Source organism: Pseudophryne corroboree, chromosome 4, assembly GCF_028390025.1.
Source record: "Pseudophryne corroboree isolate aPseCor3 chromosome 4, aPseCor3.hap2, whole genome shotgun sequence".
Lineage (NCBI taxonomy): Eukaryota > Metazoa > Chordata > Amphibia > Anura > Myobatrachidae > Pseudophryne > Pseudophryne corroboree.
In genome coordinates, this window is record NC_086447.1 from 929,096,112 (window position 1) to 929,117,170 (window position 21,059).

General features: G+C 45.7%; 1 protein-coding gene across 1 annotated transcript in view; it reads left to right on the top strand.

Annotated features, from left to right (window-relative positions):
* RPS6KC1 (ribosomal protein S6 kinase C1) overlaps positions 1-21,059 on the top strand; it is a 315,485-nt gene that overhangs the window by 182,659 nt on the left and 111,767 nt on the right. Inside the window, exons 12-13 of the mRNA XM_063919063.1 lie at positions 340-1,875; positions 2,149-2,238. Coding sequence (XP_063775133.1) covers positions 340-1,875; positions 2,149-2,238 — 1,626 coding nt within the window. The remainder of the gene's footprint in view (positions 1-339; positions 1,876-2,148; positions 2,239-21,059) is intronic.

Here is a 21,059-nt window from a genome sequence, read left to right on the forward strand (position 1 = left end):
CTGTTCATTGTTGTTGCATTATGTGTAGCAATGGTGGTTGACATTCTGTATTATATTCTGTTGACCTAAGATTTTTTTTATACATTATTTTTTTTTAATCGTGTTGTATTTTCTGCTTTTCGTTTTGGTATTCATACCTGATCAAAGCTCATTTGAAAATGTAATCTCAGGTTAACGTGTTTACAAAATGCAGCAACCATACTGGTAAATGAGGTACTAAGTGGATGTGTGCAATGATCGTTTTCATTACTGTGCTAGCAATATGGCATATGTGAAATCTCTGCTATTTGCATATGAATAATCATATTTAATTTCAGCGTTTCTTTTTTGTAATTGCAGGTGGGAAATTATGGTCCTACTTAAGTAAGTTTTTAAGCAGGAGCACAGAAGGTAGCTTTGATGTCCCTCTGGCGAAAAGTTCTCACTCAATTGAAGACCTAAAACATCTTGCTCCGTGTCCAGGAAATAGTGTCGAGTCTCGGGAAAGCAACATCGGGAACCGGTTTCTCTCGGTTCGTCCGTTGCAGGGTAGCCTGACTCTAAGCTCTCAAGAAGACAGCAGCACGCAGGATGAGGAAGGACGGGAAAGTCCTCTGAAATGGGCTGACTCTGCCTCCAGTTCGGAAGAGGAATGTACCACAAGCTATTTAACCCTATGCAAAGAATACGGGCAGGAGAAAATTGAGCCCGAAGGTTTGAGCGATGACCCCTTGCTTAAACTAGGAGATGGGAACAGCGTCAAAGATTTAGATCTAATGCAAAAACCACTCCCGGGCACATTCAGTAACCTCGGCTCTACGCTCGCCTTCGAGGAATTGCAATTATTGAAAGAAACCAGCGAACAGGATACAGTGGGGCCAGTGGAGATGGCCGATATGTTGAGCAAATCCAGGAACAGCCCAATGGAATTCTTCAGGATAGATAGCCGGGAGAGCACCAGTGACTTGCTGGGTGGTGATTTTGTTGATAAAGCCTACGGCCTAAAGTCAGAGTCCTTCAAACCAATTTCTCCATTTCAAGAGGATGATGATGTTGACTGTGAGACTCAAAGCTTAGTTGTTCACAAGCCAAGTGTAGACCGTCATGACACTATGAGCCGAGGGTCTAATGATTCTGTCCCAGTCATATCTCTCAAAGATGCTGCTATTGATATAGATAGTAGCATTGATGAGGGAAGGCCAGATTTGCTGGTAAATCTGCCCGGTGCAGAACCAGTGGACCTGGAACAAAGCTTGAAGAATGTTTACCTGGAAAGTGATGTCATGGACTGCAAGCTTCTGGAAACTCCTGATGTCTTGCAAGTAAAAAGTAGTTTGGATCAACTGACTGGACCACAGGAGAACCTGCCTTTGGTTGAAGAATATTCACACCCATCCCAATGCATAACGCTATGTCCGATCACTGATGAAAAGGCCTTTCCTGTTGATTCCAGTGGCCTAGATTTAAAGCCTGAAGAACCTATGTTTGGCCAATCATCTTCTCCCTCTGCATCTGATAATCCTTCTGTTTTGGAAGCCTCGCAGACACATGAACAATTTTCAGGTGTCAACGAGCTTTTCGCTCTTCGTGATACCCACCAGTCGTCCACCTCTGGACCTCGCAGTGAGCTGGCCGCCAACCTAATGCAACTTCAGATCAAAATTGAGGACACTGATGAAATTTGTGAGGGGTGGAGAGAGCAACGAGAAGCTGGGGAGATACATAAAATATTTCAGGAGCTGGATGCAAAACTGTCTGAAGCTTCACACTTCTTCATTCCCGAGTCCTGCATCCGGAGGTGGGCTGCTGAAATAGTTACAGCCCTTGACGCCATACATCGAGAAGGAATTGTGTGTCGCGATTTGAACCCAAACAACATCTTATTGAATGATAGAGGTCAGGAACTTTTGCAAATGCATTTCTTTCTATTCCGATGTTGCTTCCAATTAACTGAGTAGGCGTTTTATCTTGTAATTAGTATCTTCATTTCCTGTCTCCAGCTTCATTATCAGTGCTGCAAATTCACCCACTGTAATAGCTTCTAGTACTTAATGATGCCATTATTCTTAATGATACTGTTTTTAGCTAGAAAGGAGAGTAATTACAGTTCACTTGTACAGAAAATGGAAGGGAAACATGTTTTGATTTCTCCTGTCATTTTGTTTTTAGGACACATCCAGCTAACGTATTTTAGCAGGTGGACGGAGGTTGAAGATTCGTGTGACAGCGGCGCGGTGGAAAGAATGTACTGTGCCCCAGGTTAGATCAATCTCCAGAAACGTTTCACTTGAAAAGTAGATTAGCAGGCTTTTATGTCTGCCCGCAGCTCGGAAGACGTGCGGTTATTGGATGTGTAAATGAATGCATGGCCTGTTATTCACACTAATTCTGGTCCTGTCATGTCATATTGCAGATATGGATAATAATTGAGGCTTTCTTGAATTGTAAATAGTCTTTTGTACGCTGCTTCATGTCATTCCGTTATTGAAACGCGTAGAGTTTTTCCCAGATATATATTCAGGCTTGTTGACTGTTTTATTCAGTTTACGTTACATAATGGGTGAATACATTGATTAAGGGAAGCTACTGGTATTTTGTTACGATTTTGTCTTGCAGAAAACCGGCTAGGCCGTGGGTAGGCAAGGGCGCCAGCTGCTGTGGTACTACACATCCCAGCACGCCCTGGGAGATTTGCTTGTTAGGGCATGCTAAAACTGTGTCAGCGCACATGCTGGGATGTGTAGTTCCACAGCAGCTGGAGTGCCGGACTTTACTAAAAAATAATCAATGGGTGATCTCTTGTATCAGATGATTAATTGTTAATGGAAATTAATTTCTAATCATTGGAAAATGATCGTATGAAATAGCGTCCTTTATAATCTGTGTAAGTGCTACAGACTGGCTGGATTGTTGTGTTCTGGCCGGAATGCAGTGAACTAGTCGACATTTAAGCAGTCGAACGGAAAATGTCGACACTATTAATGTGAATTAATGCATGTTAACCGTGTCAGCATTATAACTTTAAATAAGATAGTAAAGCATCATGTTGAACGTTTAAATACAGGCATGGTTATCATGCTTTAAATCACATTACTGCTGCGTCAGCATTGTCCAGTCAGCATTTGGCTGTCGCATGAAAAAATATCGACAAAACATATGTATCCGTTACGGCCAATAGCATGTTGCCTGTGGAACACTGTGGCGGAGTCTCCTTCCTGTGATACTCCCCACGATTACCATGTGTGACAGTAGGAAGATGGACTGTGAGCACTGATTGGCTGGGTCCGTCCTAGGGAGTCGCTCATTTAGGGAAGGTGTGCGCAGTGATCCAATGCTCCTATCTGAGAGCAGCGCTCCAGTGCAGCAGAGCGAATCCACCGCCCCCCCTCATCCCCTCTGCGGCGCTCCCTTCCTCTTTGCTCAGCAGTCGCATGCATGCAATGCAGTGTAAAGGAACTACAGTACTTCCCTATATACATATGCACACGGGCTGCAGTGTCGCACACTGATACAGTAGCGCACACAGGATACCGCCACTATAATGCACTTTGCACAAGCTACAGTGTCTGAGGATTCACTGACCATATCAAATCTATAACGTTCCCGATCACATTTCTAGATGACTAATCTGATGTAGAGAATGTAATCGTTTTTCTGCAGCGGGGTACACTGGGTTCCACAGGGAATAACATTGGGGTGTAGAGTTGGATCTTGAGCCGAGGCACCAACAGAATAAAGCTTTGACTGTTCCCAGGATGCCTTGCACCTCCTCCTCTATATCCCCCCAACTCCAGGCACTGGAGCTCAGATTGTAAGTTGGTGCCTGCAGTGCAGACCGCTAACAGGGAGGGCTGCTCTAAGCTTTCTGACAAGAAAGAAGACTTCAAGGGCCGCAGCACAGACACTACATGCTTTATGTCATACGGACATATCGTGCTGCTGCTCCCTCACCTCCCCCAGCGGCGCTGCATACTCCCGCACCCTGGTTGCCAGGTACTTACAGCGGAGGCCCGCCGGTCCCATCAGGCATACATACCGCCGCTGCTCTCCTGTATCGCGTGTCCGCACCATCGGGAGGAGGTAAGAGGGTCCCCCAGGTGGTACCCATCGAAATCGCGATCCGGCGCGGTCTCCAGAGACTGATCGCGCCACTATCGCAGACACTGTGGCCCTGCAGGGACCCCCCTATATCCACCAGGACAAGGGGCACAGGTCAGATTTACTAAAATCCGTTTAGTATGGGCCCCGTAGTACTCAGTGGTGAAGTCCAGCAGAGGGGATAAGGCGCTGACCTGTAGCCCCTCCCCCAGCCCCAGGCACCATCTACAGCAGATGTTCCCGCCCTGGAGCTGCATCTCTCTGTCTCCCTCACTCCCTGTCAGCGTCTGGGCGCCATTACACACAGCTGCGCTGATCCTGGGACTGCTGGGTGATGTCTCCTCTGTAAAGCCGCCTGCATCATCAGCGCTGTGCATTTACAGGACACTTAAGTATTCTACATGTTATTTAGACAGTGTTAGTTAAGAACAAGTGCATTACTACAGGGATATTTAGTACAAGATCCGGTGATATACATTCAGTGTTAACTGTGCATTGTTATATCTGTATACATACATAGATTTACTTAGTATTGCTAGTCCAGTGCAGTTTTAGGGATGCGGTCAAGATCTCGCCGGACGGGATCCCGGCGATTGGAATACCGCCACCGGGATCCCAACCGGCACAATCCCGACATATTCTCCCTCTGTGGGTGTCCACGACACCCATAGAGGGGAGAATAAATTAGTGCCCGCAGCGTGGCAAGTGCAGCGAGCCCACAAAGGGCTGCGTTGCGCTCGCCCCCCTGTTGGGATTGTGCCGGTTGGGATCCCGGTGTCAGTATTCCGACCGCCGAAATCGCGTCCGGCGGGATCTCGTACTGATTCCCAGTTTTATTGTTTGTAATAATTTCTGCATTGTACATGTGACTGTGTGTGCGGGTGGTCTTCAGTATGCCGGCTGTCAGGATCCCGGCGCACAGTATACCGGCGCCGGGATCCCGACAGCCGGCATACCGACACTTATTCTCCCTCGTGGGGGTCCACGACCCCCCTGGAGGGAGAATAAAATAGTGTGTCGCGCGTAGCGCGCCACCGTAGCCCGCAAGGGGCTCATTTGCGCTCGCCACACTGTCGGTAAGCCGGCGGTCGGGCTCCCGGCACCGGTATGCTGGTCGCCGGGAGCCCGACCGCCGGCAATCCGTAGTGAACCCGTGTGTGCCTATAGCTGCTGTGTGGTTCCTATTCCGTGTATCTCATACATATTGCTATCCCTATATTCTGTACCCTGAAGGGGGATAAGTGCGTCAGGGTTCTATATATATATATATATATATATATATATATATATATATATATATATATATATATATATATATACTCTATCGTCCTAGTGGATGCTGGGGTTCCTGAAAGGACCATGGGGAATAGCGGCTCCGCAGGAGACAGGGCACAAAAAGTAAAGCTTTTTCAGATCAGGTGGTGTGCACTGGCTCCTCCCCCTATGACCCTCCTCCAGACTCCAGTTAGATTTTTGTGCCCGGCCGAGAAGGGTGCAATCTAGGTGGCTCTCCTAAAGAGCTGCTTAGAAAAAGTTTAGCTAGGTTTTTTATTTTACAGTGATTCCTGCTGGCAACAGGATCACTGCAGCGAGGGACTGAGGGGAGAAGGAGTCAACTCACCTGCGTGCAGGATGGATTGGCTTCTTGGCTACTGGACATCAAGCTCCAGAGGGACGATCACAGGTACAGCCTGGATGGTCACCGGAGCCACGCCGCCGGCCCCCTTGCAGATGCTGAAGTCAGAAGAGGTCCAGAATCGGCGGCTGAAGACTCCTGCAGTCTTCAAAAGGTAGCGCACAGCACTGCAGCTGTGCGCCATTTTCCTCTCAGCACACTTCACACGGCAGTCACTGAGGGTGCAGGGCGCTGGGAGGGGGGCGCCCTGGGAGGCAAATGATTACCTATAAAGGCTAAAAATACCTCACATATAGCCCTAGAGGCTATATGGAGATATTTAACCCCTGCCTAATTTTTCTAAATAGCGGGAGACGAGCCCGCCAGAAAAGGGGCGGGGCCTATCTCCTCAGCACACGGCGCCATTTCCTCTCACAGCTCCGCTGGTCAGGACGGCTCCCAAGTCTCTCCCCTGCACTGCACTACAGAAACAGGGTAAAACAGAGAGGGGGGGGCACATTTATGGCGATATTTTGATATAACAAAGCAGCTATAAGGGAGCACTCATTATAAGGCTATCCCTGATATATATATAGCGCTTTTGGTGTGTGCTGGCAAACTCTCCCTCTGTCTCCCCAAAGGGCTAGTGGGTCCTGTCTTCGTTAGGAGCATTCCCTGTGTGTCTGCTGTGTGTCGGTACGTGTGTGTCGACATGTATGAGGACGATATTGGTGTGGAGGCGGAGCAATTGCCAAATATGAGGATGTCACCCCCTAGGGAGTCGACACCAGAATGGATGCCTTTATTTATGGAACTACGGGATAGTGTCAACACGCTAAAGCAGTCGTTTGACGACATGAGGCGGCCGGACAATCAATTAGTGCCTGTCCAGGCGACTCAAACACCGTCAGGGGCTGTGAAACGCCCTTTGCCTCAGTCGGTCGACACAGACACAGGCGATGACTCCAGTGGTGACGGTGACGAATCAACCGTATTTTCCAGTAGGGCCACACGTTATATGATTTTGGCAATGAAGGAGGCGTTACATTTAGCTGATACTACAGGTACCACTAAACAGGGTATTATGTGGGGTATGAAAAAACTACCTATAGTTTTTCCTGAATCAGAAGAATTAAATGACGTGTGTAATGAAGCGTGGGTTGCCCCTGATAAAAAGCTGATAATTTCAAAGAAATTATTGGCATTATACCCTTTCCCGCCAGAGGTTAGGGAGCGCTGGGAAACACCTCCTAGGGTGGACAAGGCGCTAACACGCTTATCTAAACAAGTGGCGTTACCCTCTCCTGAGACGGCCGCACTTAAAGATCCATCAGATAGGAGGATGGAAAATATCCAAAAAAGTATATACACACATGCAGGTGTTATACTACGACCAGCTGTAGCGACTGCCTGGATGGGCAGTGCTGGGGTAGTTTGGTCAGAGTCCCTGATTGAAAATATTGATACCCTGGACAGGGACAATATTTTACTGTCGTTAGAACAAATAAAGGATGCATTTCTTTATATGCGTGATGCACAGAGGGATATCTGCACACTGGCATCACGGGTAAGTGCTATGTCCATTTCGGCCAGAAGAGCTTTATGGACGCGACAGTGGACAGGCGATGCGGATTCAAAACGGCATATGGAAGTTTTGCCGTATAAAGGGGAGGAGTTATTTGGAGTCGGTCTATCAGATTTGGTGGCCACGGCTACAGCCGGGAAATCCACCTTTCTACCTCAAGTCACTCCCCAACAGAAAAAGGCACCGACTTTTCAACCGCAGCCCTTTCGTTCCTTTAAAAATAAGAGAGCAAAGGGCTATTCATATCTGCCACGAGGCAAAGGTCGAGGGAAGAGACAGCAACACGCAGCTCCTTCCCAGGAACAGAAGCCCTCCCCGGCTTCTACAAAAGCCTCAGCATGACGCTGGGGCTTCTCAAGCGGACTCGGGGACGGTGGGCGGTCGTCTCAAAAATTACAGCGCGCAGTGGGCTCACTCGCAGGTAGATCCCTGGATCCTGCAGATAATATCTCAAGGGTACAGGTTGGAATTAGAGACAGATCCACCTCGCCGTTTCCTGAAGTCTGCTTTACCAACGTCCCCCTCCGAAAGGGAGACGGTTTTGGAAGCCATTCACAAGCTGTACTCTCAGCAGGTGATAGTCAAGGTACCTCTTCTACAACAAGGGAAGGGGTATTATTCCACTCTTTTTGTGGTACCGAAGCCGGATGGCTCGGTAAGGCCTATTCTAAATCTGAAGTCCTTGAACCTGTACATAAAGAAGTTCAAGTTCAAGATGGAGTCACTCAGAGCAGTGATAGCGAACCTGGAAGAGGGGGACTTTATGGTATCCTTGGACATCAAGGATGCGTATCTCCACGTTCCAATTTACCCCTCACACCAGGGGTACCTCAGGTTCGTTGTACAAAACTGTCACTATCAGTTTCAGACGCTGCCGTTCGGATTGTCCACGGCACCTCGGATCTTTACAAAGGTAATGGCCGAGATGATGATTCTTCTTCGAAGAAAAGGCGTATTAATTATCCCATACTTGGACGATCTCCTAATAAGGGCGAGGTCCAGAGAACAGCTAGAGATGGGATTAGCACTGTCTCAAGAAGTGCTAAAACAGCACGGGTGGATTCTGAATATTCCAAAATCCCAGTTAATGCCGACAACTCGTCTGTTGTTCCTAGGGATGATTCTGGACACGGTTCAGAAAAAGGTTTTTCTCCCGGAGGAAAAAGCCAAGGAGTTATCCGAGCTTGTCAGGAACCTCCTAAAACCAGGAAAGGTGTCTGTACATCAATGCACAAGAGTCCTGGGAAAAATGGTGGCTTCTTACGAAGCAATTCCATTCGGCAGATTCCACGCAAGAATTTTCCAAAGGGATCTGTTGGACAAATGGTCAGGGTCGCATCTTCAGATGCACCTACGGATAACCCTGTCTCCAAGGACACGGGTGTCTCTTCTGTGGTGGTTGCAGAGTCCTCATCTATTGGAGGGCCGCAGATTCGGCATACAGGATTGGATCCTGGTGACCACGGACGCCAGCCTGAGAGGCTGGGGAGCAGTCACACAAGGAAGAAACTTCCAGGGAGTATGGACAAGCCTGGAAACGTCTCTTCACATAAACATTCTGGAACTAAGAGCAATATACAATGCTCTAAGCCAGGCAGAACCTCTGCTTCAGGGAAAACCGGTGTTGATCCAGTCGGACAACATCACGGCAGTCGCCCATGTGAACAGACAGGGCGGCACAAGAAGCAGGAGTGCAATGGCAGAAGCTGCAAGGATTCTTCGCTGGGCAGAGAATCATGTGATAGCACTGTCAGCAGTGTTCATCCCGGGAGTGGACAACTGGGAAGCAGACTTCCTCAGCAGACACGATCTTCACCCGGGAGAGTGGGGACTTCATCCAGAAGTCTTCCACATGCTAACCCGTTGGGAAAGACCAATGGTGGACATGATGGCGTCTCGCCTCAACAAAAAACTGGACAGGTATTGCGCCAGGTCAAGAGATCCGCAGGCAATAGCTGTGGACGCGCTGGTAACGCCTTGGGTGTACCAGTCGGTGTATGTGTTTCCTCCTCTGCCTCTCATACCAAAAGTATTGAGAATTATACGGCAAAGAGGCGTAAGAACGATACTAGTGGTTCCGGATTGGCCAAGAAGGACTTGGTACCCGGAACTTCAAGAGATGATCACGGAAGATCCGTGGCCTCTACCTCTAAGGAGGGACTTGCTTCAGCAGGGTCCCTGTCTGTTTCAAGACTTACCGCGGCTGCGTTTGACGGCATGGCGGTTGAACGCCGGATCCTAAAGGAAAAAGGCATGCCGGAAGAAGTCATTCCTACTTTGATTAAAGCAAGGAAGGAAGTAACCGTGCAACATTATCACCGAATTTGGCGAAAATATGTTGCGTGGTGCGAAGATCGGAGTGCTCCGACGGAGGAATTTCAACTGGGTCGATTCCTACATTTCCTGCAATCAGGATTGTCTATGGGTCTCAAATTGGGATCTATTAAGGTTCAAATTTCGGCCCTGTCGATTTTCTTTCAAAAAGAATTGGCTTCAGTCCCTGAAGTCCAGACCTTTGTTAAGGGAGTGCTGCATATACAGCCCCCTGTGGTGCCTCCAGTGGCACCGTGGGATCTCAATGTGGTTTTGGATTTTCTAAAATCTCATTGGTTTGAACCACTAAATAAGGTGGATTTGAAATATCTCACTTGGAAAGTGACCATGCTTCTAGCCCTGGCTTCTGCCAGGAGAGTGTCAGAATTGGCAGCTTTATCTTACAAAAGCCCATATCTGATTTTCCATTCGGACAGGGCAGAACTGAGGACTCGTCCGCATTTTCTCCCTAAGGTGGTGTCAGCATTTCATCTGAACCAGCCTATTGTAGTGCCTGCGGCTACAAGTGACTTGGAGGACTCCAAGTTACTGGACGTTGTCAGAGCATTAAAAATATATATTGCAAGAACAGCTGGAGTCAGAAAATCTGACTCGTTGTTTATATTGTATGCACCCAACAAGATGGGTGCTCCTGCGTCTAAGCAGACGATTGCTCGTTGGATCTGTAGCACAATCCAACTTGCACATTCTGTGGCAGGCCTGCCACAGCCTAAATCTGTAAAGGCCCACTCCACAAGGAAGGTGGGCTCATCTTGGGCGGCTGCCCGAGGGGTCTCGGCATTACAACTTTGCCGAGCAGCTACGTGGTCAGGGGAGAACACGTTTGTAAAATTTTACAAATTTGATACTCTGGCTAAGGAGGACCTGGAGTTCTCTCATTCGGTGCTGCAGAGTCATCCGCACTCTCCCGCCCGTTTGGGAGCTTTGGTATAATCCCCATGGTCCTTTCAGGAACCCCAGCATCCACTAGGACGATAGAGAAAATAAGATTTTACTTACCGATAAATCTATTTCTCGGAGTCCGTAGTGGATGCTGGGCGCCCATCCCAAGTGCGGATTATCTGCATAAATTGTACATAGTTATTGTTAACTAATTCGGGTTATTGTTGAAGGAAGCCATCTTTCAGAGGCTCCGCTGTTATCATACTGTTAACTGGGTTTAGATCACAAGTTGTACGGTGTGATTGGTGTGGCTGGTATGAGTCTTACCCGGGATTCAAAATCCTCCCTTATTGTGTACGCTCGTCCGGGCACAGTACCTAACTGGAGTCTGGAGGAGGGTCATAGGGGGAGGAGCCAGTGCACACCACCTGATCTGAAAAAGCTTTACTTTTTGTGCCCTGTCTCCTGCGGAGCCGCTATTCCCCATGGTCCTTTCAGGAACCCCAGCATCCACTACGGACTCCGAGAAATAGATTTATCGGTAAGTAAAATCTTATTATATATATATATTATATATATATATATATATATATATATATATATATATATATATATATATATATTTATTGGGTTAACAAAGCCATTACCACAAGCATCTGGTTGGATACACGTCCCTTTCAACTTCTGACTGTGATCACCTGATTGTAAATTCCTCACATCAACTGAAAATGTCTATGTATAAGATTGTTAAATTGTTTTATTGAATTTTTAGATATTTGTACCAATGACAAACTTTTAGGTTACAAATACCTTTCGTTTGTGTATGAATAAAAACTTTTAAATATTGTTATTCTGAAGGCTGATTGGCTCCCACAAGAATCTTTTTCTATTCCATATATATAGTATTTCACAGGATATACTACCTTTTGTATTTTGCTCTGTGTATTTCAGTCACCATATACCACTTAAATCCTCTTTTTGTGATCTCCATTTGCAATCACACTCCACAGGGGTTTTTTGTCAGGTACTGTGTCTGGCTATATTGTACTGTTACGCCCTACGGCTTTGTTTTCAAATAACGTTTTCAAATAACGTCTGCAACACAGGGCGGGAGATCCGAGGCTGATCCTGCGTCATGCAGTGCTGACGCCGTGGATTTATCTGAGGAAGATATTCCAGCTGAGGGTCCAGGTACTTGGGGTTCTGTACCCCTCAGTCAGTCTGCAGCACCGATGGCTCACCAAGTCCCACCCCCTTGGGCTGCTTTTTCTAATCTACTGACTACACTAGTAACGAGACTTGCGCCCCCTGTGGGACCTCCTGTGACATTGCAGCCACATATTGTCCCAGCAGTTAATCCGCAATGTGCAGATACTCTAACAACTCAGTTACAGCAATTAAATCAGTCTTTGGTTCAACAATAACCTATCCCTCGCCCTCCTAGGACAAAAGGGTCATCTAAGCGGGCCATTTCTTCCTCACAATCCACACATGTTTCGGATACTTCATCCGATGAAGATGGCGCATATACTGACCCCTCAGACACTGATGCGGATGCTTCTGATGGGGAATCTATTACACAGGTGTATGTTCCTGACTCCTTGGAGGCTATCAGCCTGATTCTTCAGATTGATGATGAATCTGAACCTCCAGATACGTCTAAGAAACCCGATAAGTTCAAACATCAGAAGGTCACTAAATTTAGTTTTGCCCAATACCGACCATTTAGTTGATATACGTCAGGAATCCTGGGAGTATCCAGGAAGGAAATTCTCCCTGTCTAAGAAGATGCTAGCTTGTTATCCCCTTGCTGCAGAGTTAAGTAAAATTTGAGAAACACTGCCGCATGTCGTGCGTCTGGTGGCGTCTTCTACTCTGCCTGTCACTACCGTCACCTCTCTGAAGGAACCAACGGATAAGCGTGTGGAGGGTTGCTTGAAGTCTTATTTTATGATGTGTCCGACAAGCTCAATCTCGATTGTCAGACACCCCATAAAATCCCCTCAACATCACTGGACACTTTCTTCAGTACTACCTACACGGCATCAATTGGACAGCATTTCCCTTGGACATAACCATCTGTGGAGGAATTGGAGTTTTCCCTATCTGCATGGAAACGCTTGGATTGGTATGCTTAAAAGGGACATTCTGAACTCCATCGCTTTCATTAATTCTCCAGCAGCCATTGTGGACTTAATTCCAGAGGGAGTCCTAGCCGGGGTATGATATAATCTTCTTATTGAGGGGACATGTGAATGTGTCACGACCTATGAATGATCCATGTCTTTTAATTGTATTGTAAAGACAACTGTGTTTTTAAAATATTGTTTTTATTAAATATACCTTATATACTTTTTCAACATAACCTACCGTCCTAGATTTTTATTGATTTGATCAATTTATATATAACGGAGGGTCGCTAAATAATTTTACTTTTAAAGCGATAGAGCATGTAAAATTAGATGACAGAGGTGGTGATGTGTCCAAACTTTTAGGAAAAAGGGAAATGTATTGGATACATACATTAAATACTATTAGCCCTTTTGGGCTTAATGAGAATTATGACATCACTCCTTTTCTGCACTAGGGCTCATTTTTGTTGGTTTTGGTGATTTTAACACACTGTAGTCGGGCCATGGGCTCCTTTGTGTTTTATGCTCACTGATATCTCAGCAATAATGGCAGATGATGCGTATTTTTATATATATTTTTTGCGGTCAATTTTGTAATTTTAACTAATAAATATTTAAAAAAAATTTTTTTAGCAATATTAAGGGTTTTAGTCTATTGTGTCTCAATTTAATAAGTATGTTTTTTTTAATCAACTTAGATAATATATAATAAATAATTAGGCTGGAACATATTAAAAAGTGTTAAAAAGTATTAGAAAGTACTACGTATTTAATTGGCGATCTAACCTTCCTTTAACAGCTTAGTATTCATGGTCTAAATGAAATCGTTTGACCGTTTGCAGGAGGTGCGTTAATTATTAATTAGTGCATCCTGGTTTATTGAGATGTTTTTATTGTGTGTGTAGCAGCACTATGTTTATAATAATCTAAAGTATTAGGTTTTAATCTGTATTATGATAATGTATCTATAATGTGTGTTAATGTGTTTGTAATGTTATTTACGCTGATGTGATTGTATTTTCAATTGATTATGCATATTGTATTAATTGTGCGGCTCAGCTATAAATAGTGTGCCGTAATGGTGCTAGCCACACCCCCTGACGAAGTCCCGTGACGAAACGCGTTGGGCGTGACCAGCAGGACTTGTGACGTGGATCTACTGCCTAGACGAGCGGCGTGTGAGGTCCGTGTATTGTCCGTGCGGCTGGATATCCAGAGTGGCTTGTCGGTATTCCTGAAGCAACGTTATTCATCGGTGTACGCCATCCGGAGGCTACACGAGCTGTCTACATTGCGCTGGTTACCTCTTACTTTCAATGTATGTGAGCGAATACTTTTTCAGTAAAGCACTTTTGATTATTACACTCACTATTGCGCCCTCCATTGTTTTCTCTTTTACATGTGCTGAGGAGTACAGGTTTACTCCTGGAGGAGGACTGCAGCAATAATACATTGGGACATATATATCTTACAGACTGTCTTGTTTCAATGCGCAATTATATATATTTTTTTTTCATATATATATATATATATATATATATATATATCTTTCAAGCAACACAGCGCTGGTGACCACCATTTTCTACTGTATATTATCAATTCCAGGCCTTACCTTTTGGACTGACCACGGCTTCGCGAATCTTCACCAAGGTCATGGCGGTTATGACGGCCCTGCTCCGTCGTCAGTGTGTCAGGATTCTGCCGTATCTGGACGACTTGTTGATCCTGGTAAACTCCCCAGGGGTTCTCCTACGTCATCTGGAACTGACGGTCCAATTCCTGCAAGCCCACGGGTGGCTCGTCAACTGGAAGAAATCCTCACTGGTCCCTGATCAGAGCATGGTGCACCATGTACGGTTGTTCTCGTCTATAGAGAAAGTCCTGAAGCTTTAGGACAGGATAAGATGCTTCCTTTCTTGTCTGCGAGTGTCGATACACTTGGCGATGCAAGCACTAGGCGTCATGGTGTCGGCTTTCGACATGGTAGAGTGCACTCAATTTCACTCTCGCCCTCTGCAGAAGCTAATCCTTGCCAAGTGGGACGGCCTGCCGCACTGGATCAGATCTCACTGATCTCCTTGATTCCGGAGGTTCTTTGTCACTGCGCTGGTGGCTACAGGGCCAACAATTGAGCAGGGTCGTCCCTTCTTGATCTCCAACTGGGTCCTTCTAACAACGGATGCCAGTCTGCGGAGTTGTGGCGCAGTGTTGGAGCAACACTCTCTTCAGGGTCGGTGTACCACGGTGGTATCTCTCCTCCCGATAACTATTCTGGAGTTGCGGGCAGTGTTCAATGCTCTGAAACTTGCCCTGCCTCTGGTACAGAACAAGCCTGTTCAAGTACAGTCGGACAATGCCACCACGGTGGCTTACATAAATCATCAAGGCAGCACTCCAAGTCGCATGTAAGTGTCAAGAATTCTTCAATGGGCGGAACGCCATCTGACAGCCATGTCGGCAGTGTTTATTCCGGGGGTCCTCAACTGGGAAGCGGACTTCCTCAGTCATCAGGACGTACATGCCGGAGAGTGGAGCCTTCATCCAGAAGTATTTCAACTCCTAGTGGACAAGTGGGACCTACCAGATGTAGACCTGATGGCGTCTCGACACAATCACAAGGTTCCAGTCTTCGGAGCAAGGACAAGGGATCCTCAAGCAGCGTTCATGGACGCACTGGCAATTCCATGGAACTTTCGGCTGCCGTACGTGTTCCCTCTGGTGTCACTCCTTCCCAGGGTAATAAGGAAGTTCAAGCAAGAAGGAGGAATACTACTTCTAATCGCTCCAGCGTGGCCCAGACGGAATTTGTTCTCAGACCTACAGGGTCTCTCGATAGCGCGTTCTCTTCTACTTTCACAAAAACAACCAGACCTCCTAGTTCAGGGCCCTTGTGTCTACCAGGATTTGGCCGGACTGTCTTTGATGGCATGGCTCTTGAAGCCTCAGTTCTGAGGGCCAAAGGATTTTCTGAGGCGGTCATTCAAACTATGTTGAAAGCCCGTAAACTGGCTTCAGCTTGGATTTATTATAGGGTCTGGAATTCTTAATTCGCCTGGTGTGCGGCTAAAAATTATGATGCATACAAGTTCAGTACTACCAATCTTTTGGCTTTTCTGCAACAGGGCCTGGACTTAGGCCTCCGTCTGGCCTCCCTCAAGGTTCATATTTCAGCCTTGTTGGTGTGGTTTCAGAGAAAAATTGCGACTCTGCCCGACGTTCATACCTTCACTCAGGGTGTTTTACGGGTTCAACCTCCCTATGTTCCTCCTGTGGCTCCTTGGGATTTGTCGGTTGTTCTGGATGCCCTACAAGAGTCTCCGTTTGAACCTCTTGAGTCTGTGGTCCTTAAATGGCTTACACTTAAGGTCTTATTTTTGCTGGCTATTGCCTCTGCTAGAAGGGTTTCAGACTTGGGTGCCTTATCCTGTCGGTCACCCTTTCTGATTTTTCACCATGACAGTGTGGTTCTTAGAACTCGCCCTGGTTATCTGCCTACGGTGGTGTCCTCTTTCCACCTTAACCAAGTCATTGTGGTTCCGGCCTTTACCTCTCCTGGTTTGTCCTCCAAAGAACGGTCTTTGGATGTGGTATGGGCTCTTCGTATATATATGTGAAGAGAAGCGCCTCTCTTAGGAGATCTGATTCTCTCTTTGTTCTTTTTGGTTTTCACAAACGTGTCTGGCCTGCTAATAATCAGACCTTGGTCAGATGGATTAGAATGGTGATTGCACAACCTTATGTACAGGCCGGACTTCCAGCTCCTGCTACTATCTAGGCACATTCTACTCGATCTGTTGGACCTTCTTGGGCGGCCTGCCGTGGCGCGTCTGCAGAACAATTGTGCAAGGCGGCTACGCGGTTCTCCGTGAACACGTTCATTTGGTTCTATGCCTTTGATACTACCGCATCCCAGTATGCTACAGTGCGTCCCCTTCCATGAGGAACTGCTTTAGGACATCCCCGATGTTATTCCCTGTGGAATACAGTGTACCCCTCTGCAGAAAAGGAGATTTATGGTAAGAGCTTCCCTTTGTTAAATCTCTTTCTGCGAGGTACACTGGATTCCACAGGGCGCACACCCTGACGCACTTAGCTTCTTTAAGTTTGTATGGCATTAGCCGCTGGTACCTTCTCCTGTTGTGGGAATGTGGTTCGTTGTGTCTACTAACTGTTATCGTCTCTTTTTTACCTGCTACTGCATTGGACTGGTTAAAAAACTGAGCTCCAGTGCCTGGAGGCGGGGATATAGAGGAGGCGGTGCAAGGCATCCTGGGAACAGTTAAAGCTTTAGCCTGTTGGTGCCTCGGATCAAGATCCAACTCTACACCCCGATGTTATTCCCTGTGGAATCCAGTGTACCTCGCAGAAAGAGATTTAAGTTCTTACCATAAATCTCCTTTTTTTTTTGTCACCTGTAATTAAATTAATTTATATATTTTCTTTATGGAGCCAGTATATGTATGTGGTGCTGTCTCTTATGTATGTATTGGTGAAGATAGGCGGCTTCTTATTCTGCATCGCTGTAAAGAGTAAAGCACAGCGGGTGTAAGTGGCTAGGCAGTGTGACCATGTGACCCGCGTACAGACACCTCCTTATATCACACAGTACAATGTACAGTCACCTCCTTATATCACACAGTACAATGTACAGTCACCTCCTTATATCACACAGTACAATGTACAGTCACCTCCTTATATCACACAGTACAATGTACAGTCACCTCCTTATATCACACAGTACACTGTACAGTCGCCTCCTTATATCACACAGTACAGTGTACAGTCACCTTATATCACACAGTACAGTGTACAGACACCTCCTTATATCACACAGTACACTGTACAGACACCTCCTTATATCACACAGTACAATGTACAGTCACCTCCTTATATCACGCAGTACAGTGTACAGTCACCTTCTTATATCACACAGTACACTGTACAGTCACCTCCTTATATCACACAGTACAGTGTACAGTCACCTCCTTATATCACACAGTACAATGTACAGTCACCTCCTTATATCACACAGTACAATGTACAGTCACCTCCTTATATCACACAGTACACTGTACAGTCGCCTCCTTATATCACGGTACACTGTACAGTCACCTTATATCACACAGTACAGTGTACAGTCACCTCCTTATATAACACAGAACACTGTAGTCACCTCCTTATATCACACAGTACACTGTACAGACACCTTATATCACACAGTACACTGTACAGTCACCTCCTTATATCACACCGTACAGTGTACAGTCACCTTATATCACACAGTACACTGTAGTCACCTCCTTATATCACACAGTACACTGTACAGTCACCTCCTTATATCACACAGTACAGTGTACAGTCACCTTATATCACACATTACACTGTAGTCACCTTTACTTATATCACACAGTTCACTGTACAGTCACCTCCTTATATCACACAGTACAGTGTACAGTCACCTCCTTATATCACACAGTACAGTGTACAGACACCTCCTTATATCACACAGTACAGTGTACAGTCACCTCCTTATATCACACAGTACACTGTACAGACACCTCCTTATATCACACAGTACACTGTACAGTCACCTCCTTATATCACACAGTACACTGTACAGTCACCTCCTTATATCACACAGTACAGTGTACAGACACCTCCTTATATCACACAGTACACTGTACAGACACCTCCTTATATCACACACTACAGTGTGCAGTCACCTCCTTATATCACACAGTACACTGTACAGACACCTCCTTATATCACACAGTACAGTGTACAGTCACCTCCTTATATCACACAGTACAGTGTACAGACACCTCCTTATATCACACAGTACACTGTACAGACACCTCCTTATATCACACACTACAGTGTGCAGTCACCTCCTTATATCACACAGTACACTGTACTGTCACCTCCTTATATCACACGGTACACTGTACAGTCACCTCCTTATATCACACAGTACAATGTACAGTCACCTCCTTATATCACACAGTACACTGTAGTCACCTCCTTATATCACACAGTACACTGTACAGTCACCTCCTTATATCACACAGTACACTGTAGTCACCTCCTTATATCACACAGTACAGTGTACAGTCACCTCCTTATATCACACATTAGTGTACAGACCCCTCCTTATATTTACACAGTACACTGTACAGACACCTCCTTATATCACACAGTACAATGTACAGTCACCTCCTTATATCACACAGTACACTGTAGTCACCTCCTTATATCACACAGTACACTGTACAGTCACCTCCTTATATCACACAGTACACTGTAGTCACCTCCTTATATCACACAGTACACTGTACAGTCACCTCCTTATATCACACATTACAGTGTACAGACCCCTCCTTATATTTACACAGTACACTGTACAGACACCTCCTTATATCACACAGTACAGTGTACAGTCACCTCCTTATATCACACAGTACAGTGTACAGTCACCTCCTTATATCACACAGTATACTCTACAGTCACCTCCTTATATCACACAGTATACTCTACAGTCACCTCCTTATATCACACAGTACAGTGTACAGTCACCTTCATAGATCACACAGTACACTGTACTGTCACCTCCTTATATCACACGGTATACTGTACAGTCACCTCCTTATATCACACAGAACACTGTAGTCACCTCCTTATATCACACAGTACACTGTACAGTCACCACCTTATATCACACAGTACACTGTACAGTCACCACCTTATATCACACAGTACACTGTACAGTCACCTCCTTATATCACACAGTACACTGTACAGTCACCTTCATAGATCACACAGTACACTGTACAGACATCTCCTTGTATCACACAGTACACTGTACAGTCACCTCCTTATATCACACAGTACACTGTACTGTCACCTCTTTATATCACACAGTACACTGTACTGTCACCTCCTTATATCACACAGTACAGTGTACAGTCACCTCCTTATATCACACAGTACAGTGTACAGTCACCTCCTTATATCACACAGTACACTGTACAGACACCTCCTTATATCACACAGTACAGTGTACAGTCACCTCCTTATATCACACAGTACACTGTACAGACACCTCCTTATATCACACAGTACAGTGTACAGACACCTCCTTATGTCACACAGTACACTGTACAGACACCTCCTTATATCACACACTACAGTGTGCAGTCACCTCCTTATATCACACAGTACACTGTACAGACACCTCCTTATATCACACAGTACAATGTACAGTCACCTCCTTATATCACACAGTACACTGTAGTCACCTCCTTATAACACACAGTACACTGTACAGTCACCTCCTGTTATCACACAGTACAGTGTACAGTCACCTCCTTATATCACACAGTACAGTGTACAGTCACCTCCTTATATCACACAGTACACTGTACTCTCACCTTCACAGATCACACAGTACACTGTACTCTCACCTCCTTATATCACACAGTACACTGTACTGTCACCTCCTTATATCACACAGAACACTGTACAGTCACCTCCTTATATCACACAGTACACTGTACAGACACCTCCTTATATCACACAGTACAGTGTACAGTCACCTCCTTATATCACACAGTACACTGTACAGACACCTCCTTATATCACACATTACAGTGTACAGACACCTCCTTATATCACACATTACAGTGTACAGTCACCTCCTTATATCACACAGTACACTGTACAGACACCTCCTTGTATCACACAGTACACTGTACAGTCACCTCCTTATATCACACAGTACACTGTACTGTCACCTCCTTATATCACACAGTACACTGTACTGTCACCTCCTTATATCACACAGTACACTGTACAGTCACCTCCTTATATCACACAGTACAGTGTACAGTCACCTCCTTATATCACACAGTACACTGTACAGACACCTCCTTATATCACACAGTACAGTGTACAGTCACCTCCTTATATCACACAGTACACTGTACAGACACCTCCTTATATCACACAGTACAGTGTACAGTCACCTCCTTATATCACACAGTACACTGTACAGACACCTCCTTATATCACACAGTACAGTGTACAGTCACCTCCTTATATCACACAGTACTCTGTACAGACACCTCCTTATATCACACAGTACAGTGTGTAGTCACCTCCTTATATCACACAGTACAGTGTAGTCACCTCCTTATATCACACAGTACACTGTAGTCACCTCCTTATATCACACGGTACACTGTACAGTCACCTCCTTATATCACACAGTACAATGTACAGACACCTCCTTATATCACACAGTACAGTGTACAGTCACCTCCTTATATCACACAGTACACTGTACAGACACTTCCTTATATCACACAGTACAGTGTACAGTCACCTCCTTATATCACACAGTACAGTGTACAGAGACCTCCTTATATCACACAGTACA